General features: G+C 40.9%; 1 protein-coding gene across 1 annotated transcript in view; it reads right to left on the minus strand.

The window, feature by feature from the left end:
- The window catches only part of C19H1orf21 (chromosome 19 C1orf21 homolog), a 335,853-nt gene that overhangs the window by 34,618 nt on the left and 275,330 nt on the right, over positions 1-25,905 (minus strand). Inside the window, exon 5 of the mRNA XM_074389972.1 lies at positions 16-92. Coding sequence (XP_074246073.1) covers positions 16-92 — 77 coding nt within the window. The remainder of the gene's footprint in view (positions 1-15; positions 93-25,905) is intronic.

The raw sequence follows: 25,905 nt of genomic DNA on the forward strand, positions 1-25,905 counted from the left end.
GGAACTAGAACTTACTTTGCTCTGGGTTGATGAACTAATCCCGGAACCTCTTTATTAGTTTTAAGTCTGACATTTGAGCTGGCACTTTTTTCCTGAAACACATAAGCACACACATGTAAAAGACAGGATTAGAATCTGCAATTAAACGAGTACATGAGTTTTCATCACAGAAACATTCAATCTGTTTGGAGCCCTACATCACAGCTGGTACCTCACAAGGGCAAAAGTCCTTGCAAAGATGACACACAGAACAGGCAGAACCTGTCAAACAGGAAACATTGCTATGAAAAGAGAAATTCACTTTTTAACAACTGTGACTCTGTTTAGAAAACAATGTGCAGTTAATATTTAATTCTTTAGCACTAATAGTAATGAATCAAAGAACAGAAGAGCTAGTGTCAAGAGAAACAACAGCAATACAATCACAGCCTTTGTTCACTTGCTCAGGTTAACTGACTTCTGAGCAATTTATTTGTAAAAGACAACTGCACTTACTGAGATGTAAAGCTTGCTGAAGGTCCTAGCCATGACAGGAACAGGAACATGACTAAAACCCGCAACAGATGCTGAGATTGAATTCAATTGAATTAATACAATTCAATCCTAGCCTGCATTCAAGAAACACTTCTTTGGCTTTTAGCTTGACCTGATTTCTTATTTCCAATAACTAGCCACGTAGGAAGGAAATGCCCTCAAATCTTAAAATGTTAGTATTACTATCAGTAAGAACATGATCTCAGCAATACTATGGCTCTGTTTTTCAACATTATCTTAAAAAGATATTCAAGGTGCTTTGTAATTTGCTTGCAAAACATACTCCTAAAATGAAAGGAAAGACCACTTTGAACCTATGTAACATGTGACTATACACATTCAAAGAACTTGAGGTATGGCCAAGTCTAGAGTGAGGAATAAAAACTGTCATGGGCCCACGCAACATTCTCATCACATGCAGAGTGATGTGGGATGACAAATAAGACAGACGAACCCAAATGAGCTGTTTTAGACGTCCTATTTCTCTTAGGATAGCAGAAACCACTTACGTCAGTGAAACTCCAATAGCTTACATATTCTGGTCGGTTGTTATTAACCATCAAACATGAACTTAATGAGCCTATGATCAGTACTCCAAAAAATAAGTGATTCTGTTCGTGTTCTTCTAGGAAAAGAAACAATCAGAAATTTCTTGCAGTCTGTCTTACCTTCTTTACCTTATACTAACTTAAGAATGTTTTCATGAACATTTAAGAAGGATAAAACATATATTGTTCTGTCTGCTGATGTAAGTCAGGGAATAGCAGATGAACACTCCTAATCTTTTATAGAGCAGGCAGGAGAAATGAGAAAACCCAAATGCACTCACACCAGAAGGGCAGGGCCCATGTCTTTTCTTTAACACATGGGGTTAGGGGCCTGGCACTTCATGGGAAGCACTCAGCAAATACTGGTGAATGAATGAACAATGTCAACAAGTCATTAACTTGTTTTTAAAAGTTAGAGGTTAAAATAGCTCAAATGTAGTCTCTTTGTAGGACTGAAGATGTAGATTCCTTCCAAGTTGGCCCTTTTCTCTTTTAAATCTTACGGTGTCTTAAACACTGATAATGAACAGGACCTTATCCTCTTTCTCTTTCACATAATTTCCACCACTCTTTGAGCTTAAATGAAATGCACTGTAATTTTAAACATTGCTGAGGCAGGAAAGTGACTTCTAATTCTAAAAATACAAAGGATATACAGTGGCATACTACTTAAATTCCATTTACTTAACTACATCCTTGAAAATGATGTTACCTCGCCAAGTCTTTCTTAAAAACCCATTATGTGGTTGCTAAGTAAGGAACGATCTCCCCAAACAACAGGACTCAATGGGCAAGCAGGACTGAGAGCAAGCTGGCCCTCAGTAAGACATCACTCCCAAAAGTGCACTTCCAGGGTCAAAAGTGAGACAGAGGCAGCAGGAGGAAAAGCAGTTTTGGATTTCCCGTACAATTACAAAAAACTTTCTTCTACTGTGCATTTACAATGTGTTTGCTCAGTTTTACAAATTTTCAGTTTCCAAGAACAACAATAACCACTCACTGAGCACCTACTGTAAGTCAGGCATTATTCTAAGCACTGACACATATTAATTAAACAATAATAAATATATATATTAACGTGTATATTATTATATGTATATATAATTAATTTTAACATTACTATATATATTATATGTATACATATTAACTCATTTTTATTCCTACAATACCTCTCACAAATGAGTACCATTATTATCCCCATTTTATAGATGAGGAAGTTGAGGCATACAGTGGTGAAACACTTACTTGAGATCATACAAGTAATAAGCAGTAGCACAGGGTTTTAACCCAAGCAGCCTGGCCCCAAACTCCATGCTATTCGCTACTAGGCAAGTATTACTCAAATTTTTTAGTATGAAGACCCTCTTACCTATAATCTCCAAATTTGGACACATTTCATTGTACAATATTAAAAAATTACCTTTGTTAACATCACCATCAATCTCATCAGAAAACCATTGACTGAAACTGTCAAGCTCAAGGTAGTGAATGTAAGTTTTCCTAACTTCTAGATTTTGTTTAAAATTTGAATTTTATCACTGGCAAGAGATACTGTCAATTATTTTTCTTGAAGTGTCAGGCTCTCTTCATTCTTTTTTAAGAAAGTGATTTACCAAATACCAGGTCTGAATATCCATAATTTACCTGGCGGAGATACATATTTTTAAAATAGAGATGATGTCCCATAAAAAAAACCTGCTAGTTCAGCTTGCAATTCAATCAACTACAGAGGTGTTTTCTCTGTGATAACCATCTAACTTGGACATGCAGAAGAAATGTTTGATGCATACTTCCTACTTCATCACACAGGCTATTAAAAAGATATGCATCCAGAGTCTCAGGATACAAAATCAACGTACAAAAATTACTAGTCATTGGGCATGGTGGCTCATGCTTGTAATCCCAGCGCTTTGGGAGGTAGGCAGATTATGTGAGATCAGGAGTTCCTGACCAGCCTGGCCAACATGGTGAAACCCCATCTCTATAAAAATACAAAAATTAGCCAGGCATGGTGATGTGCACCTGTAATCCCAGCTACTCGGGAAGCTAAGGCAGTAGAATCAATCACACCACTGCACTACAGCCTGGGTGACAGAACAAGACTGTCTCAAAAAACAACAACAACAAAAACCCCACAAACAAAACACAAAAATCACTAGCATTTCTATACACCAACAACAGTCATACCAAGAGCTAAATTAGGAATGCAGTCCCATTCATAATTCATACACACACACACCCTAGGAATACAGCTAACCAGGGTGGTGAAAGATCTCTGTGAGAACTGCAAAACACTGCTCAAAGAAATCAGAGATGACACAAATGAAAAAAACATTTCATGCTTACGGATAGGAAGAATCAATATTGTTAAAATGGCCATACTGTCCAAAGCAATTTATAGATTCAATGCTATTTCTATTAAACTATCAATGTCTTCACAGAACTAGAAAAAACTAATTTAAAATTCATATGGAACCCAAACAAGGGCCCAAATAGCCAAGACTATCCTAAGGAAAAAGAATAAAGCTGGAGGCATCATGCTACCTGACTTCAAACAACTCTCCCAGGGCAACAGCAATCAAAATAGCAGGTCCTGGTACAAAAACACACATAGATCAGTGGAACAAAACGGAGAACCCAGAAATAAGGCTGCACACCTACAACTATCTGATGTTTGACAAAGCTGACAATAACAAGCAATAGGGCAAGGATTCCCTATTCAATAAATGGTGCTGGGATAACTGGCCAGCCATATGCAGAAGCTTAAAACAGAACCCCTTCCTTGCATGATATACACAAATTAACTCAAGATGGATTAAAGACTTAAATGTAAAACCCAAAACTATAAAAACTCTGGAAGACAACCTAGGCAACAGCATTCTGGACATAGGAATGGGCAAAGATTTCATGATAAAGACACCAAAAACAACTGCAACAAAAGCAAAAATTGACAAATGGAATTTAAGTAAAGAGCTTCTGCTCAGCAAAACAAAACAAAACAAAAAACTATAATCAGAGTGAACAGACAACCTACAGAATGGGAGAAAAATTTTGCAAACTGCATTTGATAGGGTCTAATATCCAGCATCAATAAGGAATTTAAACAAATTTACAAGGAAAAATCCCCAAACAATCCCTAGTAAAAAGCAGGCAAAAGACATGAACAAACACTTCTCAAAAGAAGACAGACATGTGGCCAGTTAAAAAAATTCACAATTCACACACTCAACATCACTGATCATTAGAGAAATGCAAATCAAAACCACAATGAGATACCACCTTGTATTAGTCAGAATGCTATTAAAAAGTTGAAAAATAACAGATGCTATTGAGGTTGTGGAGAAAAAGGAACACTTATACACTGTTGGTGGGAGTGTAAATTAATTCAACCATTGTGAAAGGCAGTGTGGCAATTCCTCAAAGATCTAAAAACAGAACTACCATTTGACCCAGTAATCCCTTTACTGATTATATACCCAAAGGAATATAAATCATTTTATCATAAAGACACATGCATGCATATGTTCAATGCAGCACTACTCATAATAGCAAAGACTTGGAATCAATCTAAATGCTCATGAGTGGCAGACTGAATAAAGAAAATGTGGTACATATACACCACAGAATACCATGCAGCCACAAAAAAGAACAAGGTCATGTCCTTTGCAGGAACATGGATGGAGCTGGAAGCCATTATCCTTAGCAAACTAAGAGAGAAACAAAAACCAAGTATCACATGTTCTCAATTATAAGTCAGAGCTAAATGATGAGAACACAGGCACGAATAGAAGGAACATCGCACATTGGGACCTGTTACAGGGTGAAAGGTGAGAAGTAGAAGAGGATCAGGAAAAATAACTAATGGGTACTAGGCTTAATACCTGGGTGACAAAATAATCTGTATGACAAACCCCTATGACATGCATTTACCTATATAACAAGCCTGCACGTGTATTCTTGAACTGAAAATAAAAGTTAAATTAAAAAGGTATGCATCCAAACCACAACATTTTATAAAATTAAATAGTTTTTACTGCTTCATTGAGGGCATTCGTAAGTGAAAACAGAAGGGATGTTTCTACTATGAGTCCACAGGGGTGGAGAATATAGTGACTCCTGATAAGGTTCGATGCCAATGCCTTGGTTTAGGCTAAGCCCCAGCAGTTGACCTTACTGTTGCTGTTGCACCATCAGTGCATATGTCAACACCGTCAAAAAGGCAAATAGCCTCTTCATATCACTAGAAAAATGGCCTCGTAGTTATCACTAGAAAAAAACTAGAGTTTCAAGAACTCCCTGAGAAAGTGTCAGGGACCCCCAAGAGGTCTAACGGACCACACTTTGACCACAGTGCCTATTTCTTTTGCACAGAAAAGAACTTATCAATTACTTAATTATGCTATATGCCTTATTTTTAAAAGCAAATATTTTAACAGCCTTATGGGGGTAAAATTTACATTCTATGAAATTCCTCCACTGCAACTCTATAATTAAATGATTTGAGTAAATTTATTGAGCTGTGCAGTCACCACCACAATCCAGTTACATCATAGTGCTATCATCCCAGAAAGTTTCTCTGTCAGCATTTACAGGTTATCTCTGCTCTCGTTCATAGCGCTGGGGAACCACAGATCTGCTTTCTGTCTCTCAAAAATTTGCCTTTTCTAGACTCGTATCATGAAATCACACAATATTAAGCCTTTTATGTCTAGCATTGTCCACTTGGCATAATGTTTTTTGAGATTCATCCAAATTGTAGCATATGATGGTATTTTATGTATTTCTGTTGCTAAATAATATTCCAATGTATGAATACACCAAATTTTGTTCATCTATCCATCCATTGATGGACAGTGGTATTTACGTTTTCAGTCTGTGGTTATTATGAATAGTGGTTTTATGAATATTCAGATAGAAGTCTTTTTGTAGACATGTTTTCATTTCTCTTAGGTAGATTCCCAGGAGTAGAACTGATAGATTACATAGCAAGTTTATGTTTCACTACTGAAGATCTTCCAAACTGTTTTCCAAGGTGGCTGTACCATTTTACATTCCCATCAACAATGCACAATGGTTGTAGTCTCTCCACAGCTGCACCACCAACACTTGTATTGTCTTTTCAACTACTGTCATTCTCGGGAGTGTGTAGTGTGGTATCTCATTGTGGGTTTTATTTATTTAAAAAACGCGATTTTTCAGGCTTGTTATATTTGTGTATCCTTCAGAAAACCCAACTTGGAAGCATTTGTATACTTACTGATGGGGAGCATTTGTGTACTTACTGGTTGGCAGCATTTGGATAAAGGAGTCAGTTTTATTTGTTTATAAACATTTAACTTCTACTTTGGAATTTGTTTGTTAGGGAAAGGTAAGTTTAAAGAGACCTGCTTTCTTAAAAAAAAAAAGGAAGAAGAAGAAGAAAGAAAGAAGAAAGAAGAAAGGAAGAAGGAAAAAGAAGGAAGAAGGAGGAGGAGGAGGAGGAGGGGGGAGGGGGAGGAAGAAGGGAGGAGGAGGAGGAGGAAGAAGGGAGGGGGAGGAGGAGGAGGAGGGAGGAGGGGGAGGAAGAAGGGAGGGGGAGGAGGGGGAGGGGAAGGGGAGGGAGGGGGAGGAGGGGGGAGGGGAGGGGGAGGGTGAGGGGGGAGGGTGAGGGTGAGGGTGAGGGGAGGGGGGAGGGAAGGGGAGGGGAGGGGAGGGGGAAAGAAGAAAGAAGAAAAAGAAGAAAGAAGAAAGAAGAGGAAGCAGCAGCAGCAGCAGCAGCAGCAGCAGCAGCAAACAAACCAACAGGCCTGGAAGGAGGAGGAAGAAAGTGGTGAGGGCAGTGAGACCTGTGGTTCAGTATTAGAAGCCGCTCAGATGAAGCACTCCCAGCAGAGGGGGCTGAGAGCCATGCAATGTCTGAGGTGCTCAGAAATAGGAAAAGAGACTTAACTGTGAGATGACAGATGAAGTAACCAAGATACCGTTTCTCTTAGCAAGAAATGGTATTTGACACTTGTGAACTAAGTATTCTCCCTAAAATAAACTGAAACCAACTGCGACTAAGATAAAGGCTTTTGACAGGGCCCTCCACAGGCAGTTCGTTTTTCATGACCCATCCACGCTTGAATCAGAATCATCTGCGATGTGTGTTAAAATACGGATTTCCAGGTCCCACTCAAGACATTCCACGTGGGAGTCTGTGGAATTAAAACCCAGGAATCTGCATTTTACACAAGAGTCTTAGGTTATTCTTAACTCAAAAAGTTTGAGAATTTCTATTTCAGAGGAAGGAGCCTTTACATTTAGTATTTCCCCATTGGGGTCTCTACAGAGTCAGCTTTCAACCTAAGCCTTGGGGCTCTGCAGAGCTGCCTCAGGGTCAACAGGGAGCCCCATTAGACCAGCACAACTCTTTTAACTTTTTTATTATTAATATTTAGGGGCTCGATCAATTGGGAAAAACATCCATTTCTCAAAAACGTTTGCTAACTACTATGACGTAGTGACAGATTTCTTTAAATAGCAAATCAAACAAGTTTTTCCTTTGCCTGGAGTAATTTTATTTCTTTATGAATAGAACACACTTGTCAGTGTCTAGAGTAAACTGATCGTTCTCTTCTTAGTTTCCCCGATGCTGAAGACAAACTCACTGTACGTATGCGGTTGTTGCAAACTTCCCGATCCCTTCTTCTCTTTGGTGTCTCCCAAAGGGAAAGTGAAAATGCCAAGAGGATCTTCAAGACATTCTTGGCTGGGTGCGGTGGCACGCTTGTAATCCCAGCATTTTGGGAGGCCGAGGCGGGAGAATTACCTGAGGTCAGGAGTTTGAGACCAGCCTGACCAACATGGTAAAACCCCATCTCCACTAAAATACAAAAATTAGCCGGGCATGGTGGTGTGCACCTACAATCCCAGCTACTTGGGAGGCTGAGGCAGGAGAATCACTTGAAACCAGGCTGCGGAGCTTGCAGGGAGCCGAGATTGCGCCATTACACTCTAGCCTGGGTGACACAGCAAGACTCCGTCTCAAAACAAAACAAAACCAAACCATTCCCTCAAACCTCATCTTAATTCTGAAGGGAACAACACCATGTTCAGGATGCTGACTGAAAGCACTGTCTGCAATGGATGGAACTGCTTTTCTCCTGTCACTTCTTTGCCTTTTTATCCCACTCAGTCTGAGAAAGCTGGTGCCCTGTAAGGTCGCCTTTGCAGATCGGTTCTGAATTCATAGAGTGGAGAGGAATCTCATTTTCTTTTTCTGGGTCCAGCAATAGGAAGTCTGTCTTATAGAGAAATCTCAGGGGCCAGATGGATGCTGGAGCCCTAGAGAAAAGTAGTGGAGATTAGAGTCTTGGCTCCGGGGACTGCTAATGAGGGCCTTACACAGATAGGAGACACAAAAGCACTAAAGAGAAACTCTCAAAGGGTGTGCCCGGCACACAGACTGTGAGCACATGTGTGTGTATCTGCACAACTGCATTTCAGAAGCACATGAAAGCTAGAAAAAGTAAATACTTTGATAACTAAAACCAAGAGATTTGCGGGGAGGTACACACACATTTAAAAAATTTGGCTATAAAATAAACTAATCATTCTAGCTTTGGGGGAGTAACCCATAGGATGCAATCTCTAAGAAAACAATCCCATTTGATGTCTTATACTTGATTTTCTGAAATGGTAATAACATGAGATAAGACACTGTTTCCTTCAAATACAAATAAATTTTATCTTGTCTTCTGAATGATGGTGATCAGAGAAGCCATCCTGACTCTCAGAATTTTGGGATGTTTACAAATGAAAAGGCCCAAGCTGTCAGATGCAACTATTAACTTGGGCTACCAGTATCAATACAATTACCTGAAGCCAACACTTCCATTACAATTACCTGTCCACAGAGATTATTAGACTTATTAGTATTTTGATACAATTAGTAATAATAAAGTTGTCATGTAAAGTCTCAGCGTTTTGGAAGCCCTTTTTCTATAAATTAAAATACAGCTATGTATCTCATTTTATATCAAGCAAACACGAAGTGGGGCAAGTCAGTTTTAAAGCACCTAACATTTTTCACAAAACTGCTTTTCAAGGTAGACTGCAAAAATTTAAAATCTTAGGAAAGTAAACAGAGTTGTAAAAAAATTGCTCAGAACAGATTTAATTGCATACCAACAAATTTTTTAAAGGCATGGAGTTACCATGTCAATAATGAAAGGAAATGAGCTATGATATAAGTTCCACTGGGAATTATAAGTTAAGGCTATTTCAAAAAGATAATACATCCCCAAGTTTTTCCAAAAAGTATTACATGTACACACAGAAACATCAGCCAACTTGAAAGAACCACACAATCAGTTTTTGCCCAGAGTGTTTTTATCAGTCAGGATAGGGTAGGTTATGGTGTAGTAAAAAATGACCCCCAATATTAGTTGTTTATCTCCTGCACGTGCTATGCATACCCCACAGACTGCAGGATAGCTTTGCTTAATCTAATCACTTAGCGACTTGGGTTAACGGAGGCCCCATGTCAACAGGTGCTTTCATAATCACCCTGGCTGGAGTTCAGCAAGGGTTAGATGTTCCTATTTACTTGGCCAAAGCATGTCACAGGACCATATGTAAATTCAAGAGAGTGGAAAAAATAGATAAACAGTTGTCAAAAAGTTCCTGGAGAACATATATTATGAAAAAATTATTCAGGGCTTTTAAATATTTTTTCACCAAAATAAATTCATCCTGACTAGTTATAACATGTTTGAGCAGAATCTAGTTCAAGGCACTAAGGATAACGTATCAGTTTTAAAACAGACCCTATCAGAGCAACAAGAATTTTACTAAAACTGAAGCAAGAACAAACAACGAATTTATGGTGAAGCTTAAGTGGAAGAATGGTGAAATCGCTGATGCTTGATGAAAAGTTTATGGGGACAATGCCCCAAAGAAATCAGCAGGTTATAAGTGAATAACTCGTATTAAGAAGGGATGAGATGATGTTCAAGATGAAGCCCGCAGGGACAGACCATCCACATCAATTTGCGAGGAAAATAAATCAATCTTGTTCATGCCCTATTTGAGGAGAACCAATGATTAACAGCAGAAACAACACGCAACATCATAGACATCTCACTTGGTTCAGCTTATGTAAGTCTGACTAAAAATCCAAGTTGAATAGACTTTCCATTTGATTAGCTGCAGACAAGAGCAGAGCTTTCAATGAAAATTTTAAATAAGTGGGGTCAAGATCCTGATCCGCATTTCCTCAAAGGATTGCAGCAGATGAATCGTGACTTTACCAGTACAACCCTGAAGACAGTCGAAGTGATGGCTACCAAGAGGAGAAAGTGGTCTACACAAAACAAAAGTGAACCCAGTCAAGAGTCAAGATCATGGCAACAAGTTTTAGGGATGTTCAAGACATTTTGCCTGTTGACTTTCTGGAGGGCCAAAGAATATAACATCTGATTATTAGGAGAGTGTTTTGAGAAAGTTAGCCAATGCTTTTGGAAAAAAATGCCGCAGGAAGCTTCACTAGAGTCCTTCCTTACCATGGCAAGGCTCCTGCTCATTCCTCTCATCAAGTAATGGCAATTTTGCAAGTTTTAACGGGAAATCATTAGGTATCCATCCTAGAGTCCTGATTTGGCTCCTTCTAACTTTTTGTTTTCTAATCTTAAAAAAAATCTTTCTCACAAGAAGTAATCTCTACTTTCCGAAAATCTTGATGGGATGCTGAGGTGGGAGGATTGCTTGAGCCCAGGAGTTCAAGATCAGCTTGAGCAACATGGTGATACCTCATCTCTTAAAAAAAAAAAAAAAAGAAAAAACGCCTATATTTAAAAAATTCTTTAGGCCAGACACCGTGGCTCATGCCTGTAACACCGGCACTTCAGGAGGCCAAGGCAGGCAGATTACTTGAGGCTAGGTGTTTGAGACCAGCCTGGCCAACGTGTTAAAACCCCATCTCTACTAAAACACACAAAAAGTTAGCTGGGCATGGTGGTGCACTCCTGTAGTCCCAGCTACTCAGGAGGCTGACGCATACGAATTGCCTGAACCCAGCACGTAGAGGTTGCAGTGAACTGAGATGGTGCCACCGCACTCCAGCCTGGGCAATGGAGTGACTCCGTCTTGGGAAAAAAAAAAAATTCTTTAAAGGGCACCCATTTTTATTCAGCTCATAAATAAAAAGACTGCATTGATACGGTTAAATTTCCAAGACCCTCAGTTCTTTTTTTTAACCTTCACAAGAGGATGGATGTCAGGTCCTCAGTTCTTTAGGGATGGACTAAATGATGGGTATCATTGCTTACAAAAGTGTCTCACACATGACAGAGCTTATGTTGAGAAAGTTTTTAAAATTCTATTTTACCATGAAGTTTTTGAAGTCCCTTTGTACAATCCTACTTGTTTTTAGAAGAAAGAGAATTGGAATGTTTATGGATAACTTTAATAACTATCATAATGCTAATTAACAAAATATGTAAGTATTCTTGATCACAGAACTATGTATCTATAATTAATCACAGAGGTCTCCTCTTCTGAGTAGTCTGATATGCAACTGTCAAGTATCTTATTTGTTACTAACATATGTGTATTTCACAGAAATATATTAAAAACTGTACTGAAAATTTAAACTGGGCCAAAATTCCATTTGGAGCTTAAACTTCAAAACAAACTAAAAGTACTTGATTAGCTTACTCTAGTGAAACAGGACTAGTCAATTTTGCTAAATGCCACTTAGACACAATAGAATAGAGACAAAATGTGTGGTTCACACCCCAGAAAGCTGTATACATACACCACCCCCCGACTTCTTCTCCATATCTCATTTCTCCTCTCTGATTATTAAATGAGACAAGACACATATGAATGGGAATCACACTCACTGTGATCCAAAGTAAGACCAAGGATCTTAGGAATTCAACTATTAACCATGCCTGTTGCCTGGGTCCCCAGGACACTGCATTTAAGACCTGACTACCACAAAATAAGCATGCTTTAAAACTAGATTTTTCTGACGGATAAAAATATAGCCAGAAAAGTAAAATTACACTTGATCAAAGTTAACAAAATACTATAACAAAGAAACGTATCATCCATCATGTCTCTGATATTTTAACGAATAAAAACCCACTGTTTGTGCAGAATTGCTAAACTTTTCCTGTGACTAACCAAAACCTTGCCAGTGTTTGTTTTTCCACGAAATTGAGAAACTGCACATGTCAAAGCTAAAAACAAAAAGTTAAATGATCTAGTTTGTCTTAAAGGCAGATCATTTTTCTCACATTCATTGTGCTACAGAAGCCAGCCAAAAGTTAAAATCAGATTCCAGCCTTCCTGAACGAGCTGGACACACCCACAACTCTCTTTAATTCCAAAACTGTCTTTGCCCAGAAAATCTGCCATATTATTTTCCTATTGCTGTTACAACAAATTAACACAAATTCAGTGGCTTAAAATGACACAGATTTACGATGCTACCTTTCTGGAGGGCGGCCTTCCTTTGGAGGCAACAGGAGAGAACCTGCTTCACTGCCTTTCTAGCTGCTACACATGACCAGCCCGCCTCGGTCCATGGCTCCCTTCTCCATCTTCAACGCCAGCACTGTGGCATCTTCTCTCTCCAGCCTCTGCTTCTGTTATTCCATCTTCTTTTTCTAACTCTGATTTTTCTTGCCTCCCTCTTGTAAGAATCCTTGTGATTATATTGTGTCCACTCAAAAGCATTCGAGATAAAGCCAAGTTGCTTAATTTCATCACATCTCTAAAGCCTCTTTTACCATGTAAAATAACGTATTTATAGGTTCTGTGGATTTGGTTGTGGACATCATTATTCAGCTTACCACAGTGTGCCCTCTGGCCTATAAAGGTTCATACCCAACCCACGTACAAAATGCATTCACCCGTCTCAAGGTCCCCAAAAGTCTCGACCCATTTAGAGCATCGGCTTGGCTCCTGGCTGGACTGCAGAGTGCAAGCCCGCACAGGGCGGGGAGCAGGGGCGGAGATGAAGCTGAGCTGTGAGCCTCTGCCAGATCCTCAGGCCCTTGCAAGACAAACTAAGGATTTGAGGTTTTATTCCAAAAGTCATGGCGAGAGCCTCTGAAGGATTTTAAGCAGGAAGTCACAGGAGTGGATCTGAGTTCTATAAAGATCACTTCGGCAGCGGCGCGCATGAGAACTGGAGGGAGGGAGGTTGCCTAGGAGCCTGCTGCAGTAATCCTGGGGAGGAAAACAGGGCAGTTTAGTTCAGCATTGCTATAGACTGTGACTGCACAAGGGTGGGCCTGAAGCTGGGTGGCAGCGGAGGCTTGAGAGGACCCTGGATAATAGAGTGAGAAGCCATTTCAGTTCACCAGGGCAATGCAGAGGGGACAGAGCAGAGGAACTGGCAAGACAGTGAGAAGACAGAAGGTTCTGAGAACTGTCTGTTCTTAGGACTCCTTCCCTCAAAAGTGACAGCGGCTGGGCGCAGTGGCTCACACCTGTAATCCCAGCACTTTGGAAGGCCCGGGTGGGCAGATCACTTGAAGTCAGGAGTTCGAGACCAGCCTGGCTAGCATGGGGAAACCCTGTCTCTACTAAAAATACAAAAATTAGCCAGATGTGGTGGTGCATGTCTGTAGTCCCAGTTACTCAGGAGGTTGAGGCAGGAGAATCGCTTGAACCTGGGAGGCAGAAGTTGAGATGAGCCAAGACTGTGCCACTGCACTCCAGCTTGGGTGACAGAGTGAGACTCTGTGTCCAAAAAAAAAAAAAAAAAAAGTGACAAAAACTCAACTTGATTTACCTCCGCAGAAAAGTGATATATTGGTTAACCTAAACGTAATAGAGCTGATCAGACTCGGGCCTGACTGGATTCAGGGAGTCAAGCGATGCCCTCTGTCTCCCTGTCTCCCGTTTTTGCTTGTCACTTCGGTTTCATTTTTTTTTTTATAACCTCCTGGCAACCCCAGACTCAATCCTTCCACCTCTGTGGCCCAACAGGCAGGAGGGTCTTCCCGTTTGTACCAATTACAAGCATCCCAGGGAACACTGGTTAGCCTGCCTTTAGTCAGGCGCCTACACTGTGTTAAGGGGTTGGGGGTCTTTTAGCAGGTGTCAGGGGTTTGCTGGGAGAGGAGAAGCCATAGCTAAAACCTCTTTAATTCATCTGCTATGAACCCTTTGTATTAATTTTTTTCTATTAGTATACATAGATATAAAATGTATGAATTCTGTTGCATGTGTTCTGATTTTTTAGAAGTTTTTTTTTTTTTTTTTTTTTTTTTTAAATAAACCTCCTTGTGTTTTCACATACGGGGGGGTTTCAGTTTTTCACGAATGGAAAAATGGATTATTTTCTTTATTATTTCTTTCAGCACTTCTATGATTAGTCCTGGTTAACTGTGAATTTAGGTCCTTACTCATACACCCTCTTCCATACCCCTCTGCAACCTCTTCCCATCAGAAGTCAGAGTAAATGAGGGGAAGTCGATATTTTAAGTGTCCCCCTTCACTTTCTTGGCTTTTTAGCCAATACAAGTGTCATCTCTGTTATGCTATAATTATTTTTCAGTGTGGAGCCAGTCACTAGATTTCTATACACAGGATGAACAGTCAATAATCAAATCTGGCATTGTTCTACTTCCAAGGTATTTTAGTCCAATGCTGCTAGGAAGAGACTGGTTGTGGCTAGAATTTGGGTTAAAAATGCTCTTCAAGATTGAAATGCGGTTTTTAGCAACAGAGATTAAGCACCATTCTCTTTTTCTCTCTCCTTGGCTTTTAGAGAAATGCAGTGCTAGAAATATCTTCATTCTAAACGCTGCAAACAGAATTGATCCTGTAGTCCTTTAAAGGGGTGTGCTGAATCCCGAGTTTCTTCACTTGCTTCTCTTTTCAGCCTTTTTGAAAATTCCATTATTATCTGTCTTCACACTTGCCCTCAAACTTGGTGTGTATTCCCCTAAGACACCCGAGCCGAGCTCATCCTGTGGATGCGAGATAGTGACGGGACTGGGCCCTCCGCAGCCCAGAAAGGACCGCAGCTGTCAGGGAGAAAGGGTAAGAACAAACCATCCGTGTCCTCTGCTGCTCTCACGGCCCTTCCCTCTGAGGCACTTTCACTAGGAGCCTTTCAAATTAAGGGTTCATTAAAAATATACTAAGCACATTCTCTCCATTCTTTTCACGCACTCCTGGTCCTGCTAGTCAGTCTTAAGGGCCACTTTCCCTTTCCCCTGATTCCTTGCTTCTCCACGGAAGTGAAAATCTCTTTCTACTTGAATACAAGGCAAAGAAAAAAAAGTTAAAGGACCTGATTAAGAGCTTTAATGAATCATATAGGTCTAAATGCAAAGTGGTTCCTGTCTTTCCAATGAGACCCTCAGAAACGTGTCTTGGCAAATGTAAATACGTAATACTTTAGGGATGTGGTTGAAATCTTCAGCTGATGACTTACATAGTTTGCTAATTCAGTGACAGGTACATATGTAAATTCACATGTTACATACAAATCATATTTAGAAATATTACTTTTTCCATATGTACATTCAGGAAACAATTTAAACTTTTCAGATGCATCTGACATCAGAGTTTTCACAATCACTTATAATCATAAAATGTTTGAGTCTTCTGATGTTTCCAAGGCATATATTATCTTCATTTCTTCTTTTTCTTGAGATGGAGTCTTGCTCCGTTACCCAGGCTGAAGTGTAGTGGCGTGATCTCAGCTCACTGTAACCTCCACCTCCTGGGTTCAAGCGATTCTCCTGTATCAGTCTTCTGAGTAGCTGGGAGTACAGGTGTTTGCCACCACACCTGGCTAATTTTTGTCTTTTTTTTTTTTTTAAGTAGAGATGGGGTTTCACCATGTTAGGCAGGTTGGTCTCGAACTCCTGACCTCAGGTGATCCGCCTGTCTCGGCCACCCAGTGTGCTGGGATTACAGGCATGAGCCACCATGCCAGGCCTATCTTCACTTCTAATTTGAAGTAAAATGCAATTTGAATTATTTATTTATTTTATTTAAGATTTTTTTTTAAAGATTTCAACTTTTAATTTATATTAGGGGGTACACATACAGGTTTATGCCAAGGGTATATTGCTTGATGCTGAGGTTTGGGGTATGATTGAACCCATCATCCAGGTTGAGTTTTTAATTCCAAGCCACCAATACTCCACATTATTCACCACTTATCATTTTATTCTTTCAAAGTAACTGTTAACCCTTTTCCTGTTTAGAAAAAAACTGAGGCTTGCTGCCAGCACTCATTTAATTTTACGTAAACATGCTCTTTGAGGCTGAAGCAAATCTGACTTTCAACGTGAAAATAAAATATACAAACCGTTTAGGAGTTATTTCTAAACAAAACTAACATCAGAATCATCTGAATCATCAGAAACATCTATTTCGGAAAAATCGGATTCGTCAAATCAATCTTCAGCCAACAACTCTTCGAGAATGATGTTCACGTCCCCTGTAGAAGTGTTACGTTTTCTAGGATGTGACATTTTCAACGACTGAGAGTTACAGTAATTTTTGAATGGAAATACCACTACTAAAACTAGAATGCTATAAATAGGATGATGTCTTTTGTTTCCAAAGTCGATATACTAGAGCGATGTGAAAATAATATTAAAAGAGATATTGTGTGGTGAAAGTTATCTCGGGGTGAACGTCGCAGCCACAAGTACCACCAGTGAATATTCTTCGGGCAAATGGAAAAGGGTTAAAACGCTGTTTACAATGACACACAGCAATAATGACTACATTAAAATAGTTTTTTTTCCTCCATTAGAAACAAAGTTGATTCTGACAGAAGACCTCTGCAAGCATCCAAAGTGATCATGGACTGAGAGAGTGCCTGTCCCATGAGACTTACACACAAGGTGGCATCCATTTGACCAAAGTGTAATTTTTTTTTTTTTTAATTGAGATGGTGTTTTGCACTGTCGCCCAGGCTGGAGTGCAATGGCGCCATCTCAGCTCACTGCAACTTCCGCCTCCTGGGTTCAAGCGATTCTCCTGCCTCAGCCTCCTGAGTAGCTGGGATTACAGGCACGCACCTCCATGCCCAGCTAATTTTTGTATTTTAGTAGAGACGGGGTTTCACCATGTTAGTCAGGCTGGTCTCAATCTCCTGACCTCATGATCTGCCCACCTTGGCCTCCCAAAGTACTGGGATTCCAGGCGTGAGCCACCGCGCCCACTTGAAGTGTAATTTTTTTTTTTTAAATTCTTGCTTGGATCCTGGCTTATACCATAATGCAGTAGAAACTTTTATCAGTGATCATCTTCAGCACTGATTTTTACCAAACTCCAGGGGTTCCTGATAGATAGAACTTACTAGAAATGTTAGAGACTTTATCCCATTTCTCTAAATTTCACTTCAGTAAACTGCTGAAATGAAAACTCACAAACGTGGGTGCCACATCTGCTGTCCAATAGTCATTTATTAGAAAACATGCTGACCCAACAGAACAGAGGAGCGTGTATACTGGTCCATTCTCCTACATGCGTGTTCTCGCTCCCTCTCCCTACGCCTCCTTTCTCCAAGAGTTGTATGCTGTCAATGATAAACTGCTAGAATACAGACACAATCATGCTTAATTTTTTCCTTACATGAGATCCTATGCATATGCTTCACTGATGTTCCCTTGATAATCTGACAATGGAGAAACACAGCTTTTGATTCCTTGTCTCTTATGGTCTCCTGTAATTGCAAACACGGTAACAACAAAAATAATAGATCTCGTTGCCAGCAGCCCTCCCCAGAGCCAGACACTTGACTAAGGCCTGTGGGCACGAACTGAGTTAATGCAGACGAAATGCCAGGCACAAGTCCTGCCATGCGGTAAGAGCCCAGCAGACACCAGCAATTACTATTATTGCTGTTATTTGTATTAACTGTTATCGTTCAGTCCTCACAACTACTCTATGAGGTAAGCATTACCACAGATGAGAACATTAAGAAGAACATCAGGGAAACAAGGCCAGAGAGTTACCGGCCAAGAGAGGATGGAAACTGTGCATTTCCATCTCTTTTGATAAATATTTTACATTCTTAAAAAAGCCAAATCTATTTAAATTGAAGAGGATGCAAAAAAGAGCAGTCCACTTATTCTTAAATTCTCCCTTAAGTTCTGGTATCTAAAGATGAGAGAGGTCTGGAAGGGCCACACAATTTTAATGACAGGGCAAGAACCCTGGAAATCCCCCAATGGCCATAGCTGAGACACAGCAACTGCCCCTTTCTAGCCCAAAGCAAGTCACGGCCAAGCAGGTCATGGAAAGGGATGAAATGCCTGCAGTAAGTAACAGCGGGTAGAGGGACCAGGATATGACTGCAACGATAAAGCCCACTCGAAAGGCAATCAAAATTCTTCTAAGAGGTCACTCCAGTTGACCAGGTAATACGTAGAGGCGGCCGTATGCTAGAGCTGGGTGATACTAGGGAAAGCCAGTTGTGAATCACAGTCACATGCTGCATAATAGCATTTCGGTCAACTATGAACTGCATGTAGGACAGGGGTCCTGTAAGATGATAATACTGTATATTCACTCTATGCTTAGAGATGTTTAGATGGACAATTACTTATGATCATGTGTAATTGCTTGCAGGATTCAGCTCAGTGACGTGCTGTATAGGTGTGTAGCCTAGGAGGGACAGGCTATACCGTAGAGCCTGGGTGTGTGGAACCTGTGTGAGTTCACTCTATGAGGTTCTCATGACAATAACATCGCCTAAGGATGCATTTCTTACAATGCTTCCCAGTCCTTACGCCACCTTCGTTACATCTGGCAAGATATTCTGCCTCGGCACGTGGCTGTAGTATTTTCCTTTTCTTTCCTGTTCACTATGCTTTAATTCTGAGGACGAGAGGAGGGTAGAATATTACTTTTTAAAAACGTTAAAAATATGTCTAAGCATACCCTTTTCTTGAGTTGGTTACTTGATGTTAAAATGTTATTTTTCACATCATTTATAATCGTTATCACAATCCATTTAATGAAGTTTGCTTAGACTTCAGTGAAAATTATCTTCCAGAGTTGTTTTTCTCACCTGGGATGGGGGGGTAACTTGACTACAGTTAGCATGTATAGTGCAGAATTCCACACAAGGCAGCAGTGTGATAACGTAAAATTATAATTTAAACGTATTTAACACATTGAACATATTTAACTCATTTAAGCATATTTAACATAATTTGAAGATATTAAACATTATTTAAATATTCAAACAAAACAAAAAGTACATATGATGCACAAATTTGCTGCTACTTAGATCACTGCAGCTTCTAGGACCTAACGACTTTTACCGATTTAAAAACAAAGCAAAAACGAAAAAATAAAAAAGTTGTGCCTGGAAAATATGTATTTAAATCTTATTTAATATAGTACAAAATTTGTTTGCCACCTCTACCTAATTCCTTGTCGTAGGGTGACCAAGACAGAAAGATAGTACATAACTAAGCGTCAGCTTTTCCCTCAAATAAATATGCTGTACATATTGCCAAGAGGAAGAGGCAGTTCAGGCAATGATCTGGACAGACCAGACTGCAGTGTCCATGCTACTGTTCGAAGACTCGGCTAAAGGGCCCTAAATTCTTGGCTTTTGTAGGCTCTGGCTTAGGACCTATGGCTATGCTACAGTCCTCTCCACAGCATCGTGACCTCTTCCTGAACTGACAACCGTGAGTCCTTCACCAACCCTAGCTCACTGTTCTGACATCCCTGGCCGCAATCTTCAAAACAGCACTATCCTGTCACAACCAGCTTCTATCATTATTCTGTCTTGTAGAAAGTTTTATTATTTTATTTTATTTTTTTAGAGAAGGAAGTCTTGCTATGTTGCCCAGGCTGTCCTCGAACTCCTGGCCTCAGGTGATTCTCCATCCTTGGCCTCCCAAGTAGCTGGGTCCAGAGGCATCTGCCATTGCACCTAGTCTGGAGTTTAATTTTATTTTTTCCTCCAAATTAAGCAGTTGCCTGTTTAGGTAATTTTCTTTGAAAGAAGAATACTGTAATCCAGAAATGAATGAGCATTTCCTCGTTTAGCCTTCCAAAGAAAAGTTCAGTCTCCAACAAAGTGTAAGGCAAGTAACAGAATTTAGCTCATCTGTGTACAAAAAAACCTTCAACCACACTCTAGAAAACGTGCACACTTTCATTTAATGACCACTGATGACGGAAGTGAGAAGCAAGTGGCAACAGGAACTGCTGCTTCCGTGTTCAAGTTAGCGAACCACCACCTGCTCTATTGCTCTGTATCACTGCGCCAACTGCAGTTCTTCCAGAGACTACGAAAAGGAACTGTAGAAGCTAGTCAAGGTGGCATGGTATGCGCCAACAAGCTTGTGAAGAAAAGCAGAAGAAAACACCATGCTGACGCCCTCTCGTCCTGGGTAGAACCCCTTTCTCCCTCCCTGTTCTTGGCACAGACTTATCCCAGCGCCTTGGCTTATCTGTGTACATATCAGTCTCTTCTTACTACAGGCTACGTTAAACACTTCGACCTAATAAAATGCAAGCCCCTTAAAGACAGTGTTCATGTCTTATCCATCTTTGTATACAGTAGGTAACGTGGTAGGTATTTAATAAAGGTTTGTTGGAGGAAAGAACAAACGAACTTTCGTCTTCCTTTACTTGTGTGCTACACGGTTCAGCCACGTTACTCCCACTCAGAACGAAGCTGGACACAGAAAGCGCGGACAGACCTTTGGAGCTGAGGCATAAGAATGGGGGACCATCAAAGGGAAGGAGCGGTACTTTCACTTCAGCCTTGACTAAAATTGTAATTGTGGTTCTCCAGGAGAAAAAGAGAGCAAGAAACACCAGCCATCCCATCGCTTTCAAGCTGAGTTACGAGATCCTCAAAGAACTTAACATGCATCATTTTACTCTAAACATCTTTGAAACGTTTTCACCATAAGACTTTTAGGTCATAATGCTAAGAAATATCAAGTATGTCTCTTATAATACTCACAGTGTCATGTAAGACCTTCTCTAAAACGCACAGCAACCTAGAGTAGTCAAATTCATGGAGACAGAGGTAGAAGACTGGTTGCCAGTGACCAGGGGCAGGGAAGGAGGAGGAATCGGTGTTAAAGGGTACAAAGTGTACATTTTGCAAGATGAAAAAAGATGAATGGTGGTGATGGTCACACAACAGTGTGAATGTACTTAATACCACTGGACTGTACACTCAAAAATGACTGAGATGATACATTTTATGTTATGTATATTTTACCACAATTTTTTGTATATGTGGTAAAGGGAAAGTAGCTTTTGAATGCTAGCAGATAGGAAAATGCCCGGGCTCTAGCCTCAAGGGAATCATTTCCAACTTTAGGCTAGAGAGAATGTTTTAAAAGGTGAACATGGAATGGGAGGCGTGCAGGAGTGTGCTGGGTACGAGGTCTGGGTGTCTTGTTCTGGTGGCTGTCTTCGGTCACGGTCTACCTGGAGTGCAGCCGGGTGTCATCTCAACAGTAGGTGGGTTGTAGATTAACTGCCTTGGGGCCATCTCTGGAATTCCACAGCTCAGTCTTCAAGACTCGTCTCAGGATTAGTCCTTGGAACTTCCAATGTGGTTCATTCCTTTCGGTTGCATCATGGGGCTTGCAGGAAACAAAAGCTGGCATATGCAGAGGGCCCTGAAGTTTCAAATGGCTTGAACCTTCTTGTAATACAGCTCATCATGGGCTGGGTTCCCCACAGCCACAAGTAACTGTCTATATTCCTTTGACTTTGGCAGCCCTGGAAAAAATATTCTCTGCTTGACCAGTGTGAAACTCAAAGCTGGTGATGTCGCTGTAGGCTGCAGTCTGCCTGGCATCCTCCACTACCTGCTCCACCAGCGAAATCCCAAGGACCTGTGACATAGCTGTGCCAGAGGGAGGCTGATCACACCAGTTCCACAGCAGATGGATGGCGGATAATGTTAGAGTTCACTTCCACTGGTTTCCCCACAATCCAGTACAGCATCTCGGCACCAGCAGTGTTAATCTGGAAAAAGGCATCTGGAGAGATGCAGGTCTCCAAGCCCAGGAGATCTTTAAAGATGTGAGGGTCCTTAAATGACAGCTGGTAGGCGGACTGTTGGGGGCTGAAACAGGGTCATGGTGCTTTCCTGGAAGTCATGTGAGGTCAAGTCACAGACTGCTCCAGGACTTATAATTCCTTTATAGTCACCTTCTGAACATGGAGCTCCTCCTGACTTAATTCCTAAGGATGGAATGTGATGACAGCCATTGTGTGCCTTAGGCTACTGGTGCGGACTGTGAGCTCACACCAGTATCTACCTTCATGAAGCAGAAGGCTGGGCTCTGTTGGAGACTGTGGAAGGAATACTTCATAGTACTGTGTCATGTGTGTGTTTCTCAAGGACGTTTTTCAAATGGCTAGATTATACACAGAGGATGTTCCCATCTCTCCTGCTTCCGCGGTCACACTCCGCAGTCTTTGGATTGCCATGTGAACCTGCATTCAGAGAAGGTGGACTTATTTCTGGAGGTACTGATGGCAGAAGATGGTGTAAGAGGATGGAGGACACAAGACAGCCCCTCGGATCTGGGTGCAGCTATTGTCACAGTGACTCCCTTGAGCATTTGGATGTGAGATTCCAGTCTCTGTAAAATTTCACTCGAGCTGTTCTTCATAGCTCAGCCTCCAGAGTAGCATCAGCACCAGCCAGCCTTTCCTGCCAGGCATCATTTAGTAGTCCAACATGGCTTGGTTTCTTCTGACGTTTTTGTCCTTTTTGACCCTTCCTGGCTATCACATGGGTGAAATTTCCCTTACATACTATGCCCCAAAAGAGCTGTGACCAACAGGGTGGTTTTATGGCACACCAGGGAAGCAGTCCTGGCTTGGAGAAGAAACCCGCCACGGAGAGGAAGCACCTGAGGCTGTGTGTTGGGACTCTTCTCTTAATGCCTGCCATCCAAAGACACACTGAAATCCACCTCTCAGGGCTGTGGTGAGAAGAACAGATCCATGCGCACGGCGTGCTCTGGACTGTACTGAACACAGCAGATGTCTGACATGTGTCACTAGCCTTCCTTAGTCTCTGATTTGAAGCGTGTCACTTGGTTTCTTCATGCCTTAATGTCTCCAAAGTGCAAAATCGAGGCAGGAAACCAAAAGGCCAATGGATGGCTGGTTTGCTGTGGCAGGGAAAGAGTCATTTCCTGTTGGGCAGGACACCTCTACTACCTCCTAACACATGCGGCCAACCTGGGGGTAGGTGTGGCGAGACGTGGGGCTCCTCCCAGTGCCAGTGTGGCAGGCAGCCTGGGCACCTCGAGTCTTCTTCCCTACTTTGCTGGGGGAATCTTCCCTTGAGACCTTCCTCAAAAGCATTTATCATCCTAATCCACAATTTTAAACAATGCACAACAAAGGCTGGAAGGAGTTCTCACCTCCAGCCTCCCCTAAGCTTCCCCTCCCCTTTTAAAATATGATCTGTTTCATTCCATCTATTAAATGTCCTCTCCTTATTTTTATACACTCCACAATCAACATTAAACAGAAAATTTACATATATAGATTGGTTGAAAATTTACTTGTAGATTTATAAATAGTCTGCCGTCTCAAAGGACCACTGGCCACATAATCCATTGCACAACAATAATCCGTAGGTTTGGCCACGATAGAAAACTACAGATCCTGTAAAGGTCTAATATGCAGAACTTTAACAATGTGTAATTTCACACATGCAGGACCGTTTCCATGTGTAGACTTTGAGAACTCAGAGCAAACCAACTTTGTGAGAAGAACGTGGTACTTATTTATACCGCCAATGCCAATCCACTTTACAGAAGGACACCCACATCCTTTTCCAGATAGAGGCAATACAGTCAAACTAAACTGAAAGCGACCATGGGAACTAGAATGAATGTGATGACCTTTCTGGAGAAGCACCAAGCAGAGTTCAGAAAGGAGGTGCATGCTGAGGTCTAGAGAACCAGGCCTCTGAAGGTGGCCAGATCTTTAAAAGCTAGACTCTGCCACTTAATGTTTGTAAATTTTGCAAGTAACTTAAACTCTTAGAGCCTTAGTTTCTTAATCTGTAGACTGAAGATAACAGAATCTCTCTCATGAAACATTAATATCACATTAAATGAGATTAAGTAAGATAGTGCAAGCACCTAGAACACGGTGGATATTGAATAATTCTTAGATACTATGAATTATCCTCATGAATAATATCAGAACATGATATTATTCTGTTCTAAATTAATTATTGGTATACATGTGTGCATATGTGTGTACATACACACAGACACACACACACACACACACGATTCTGAAAAGTAACCAGGTCAACCTCAGCATCTTGTCCTGAAACACTTTTTTGTTCTAACATTAGGAGGTTTGAGAGCAAGAATGGCACTTTTAAGGGTAGTCTAGCCTAGCCCTTTATTTTACATCAGTGGTAACTAAAGTCTAGAGAGAGTAAATGACTTGATGAAGGTCATACTGTTAGTGGCAGAATTAAAGGCTTTTCTTTGATTCAGGTCTCCTTTCTTTCTACTGTGGACCTTATGTAATCAGCAGAACAAAAACAGGTGAATTTTCAAACCTCAACTACTTCCAGACTGAGTGCCCTGTAAGCAGCAGGTGAAACATGGCAGAGGTGACTTGCTCTGTCCCATGATGGCCAAATTAAAAAAGACTCCAGCTAAGGTTTCCAGAGATCCCTAATGCTAGCAACTCCTGAGCTTTTGGTTCATTCTACAGATAACCGGCTTTCTTGGGTTTGCTAAGAAACCCAACTCTCCACTCTCTCAGCTTTCCAGTTTACAGAATGTTACAGTATTGTTGTCTCCGGTTCTCTTAGTCTTAGAGAAGTATTAGCATTAGGCTGGGTGCAGTGGCTCATGACTGTAATTCCAGCACTTTGGGAGGCAGAGGCTGGATCATGTGAGGTCAGGGGTTCAAGACCAGTCTGGCCAACATGGTGAAACTCTGTCTCTACTAAAATTATAAAACTTAGCCGGGCGTGGTGGCGTATTCCTGTAATCCCAGCTACTCTGGAGGCTAAATCAGGAGATCACTTGAACCTGGGAGGCAGAGGTTGTAGTGAGCCGAGATAACACCATTGCACTCCAGCCTGGGCGACAGAGTAAGACTCTGTCTCCAAAAAAAAAAAAAAAAAAAAAAAAAAAGAGATAATTAATTCTTATTCTGTAAGATCAACAGCTGTGTTCTATCTCTTCTACCTAGTCCAGTCTAGGCACTTTCCATATATTTTCTAATTGTAGAGTAGTAAGCAGTAGTTGTTATTATTACCTCTAGTTAGAAATGAGGAAACCAAGTTTCAGCAATTTGCCCAAAGTCTCTCAGAGGGTTTGAATTTTGGTATCTTCCAATGTCAGAGCGCAGGTTGTAGATCATGACCTCATTCAAGCATCCACGGTGAAATAATGCTAACAATGACTGTTGGTCACCTCTGAGAACTCACTTCGTGCACATTAAGCCTTATGTTGCAAGTACTATTACCACTTTTCAATTAAGTCACAGAGTGGTTAAAGAGCCTGCTCAAGATCCCAAACCCCTGAGACTGTGTTCCTAGAACTCACCAAAGACAGATAAATATGCTCTGTCCACCTGTGGATTGCCACAATTTTCTTTAAGAACTTCCCCCAACCTTGTATCTTCTTTCCTAGATGGCTTGTTCCAAAAGAAAACAAAAATCTCCTTGAACCAGCCAACCAAAGCAGAGACAATGGATGCAGGAGAGCCAGAGTTGAAGCAAAATCGTTTTGAAAGTATTTTCACGAGAAATCATTTTGCTAGATTACACTATCCTGTGCTTATAATTACCTTCAGACATTCAATTTAGAAATGTCGAGGA

The sequence above is a fragment of the Saimiri boliviensis genome, chromosome 19 (assembly GCF_048565385.1).
Source record: "Saimiri boliviensis isolate mSaiBol1 chromosome 19, mSaiBol1.pri, whole genome shotgun sequence".
Lineage (NCBI taxonomy): Eukaryota > Metazoa > Chordata > Mammalia > Primates > Cebidae > Saimiri > Saimiri boliviensis.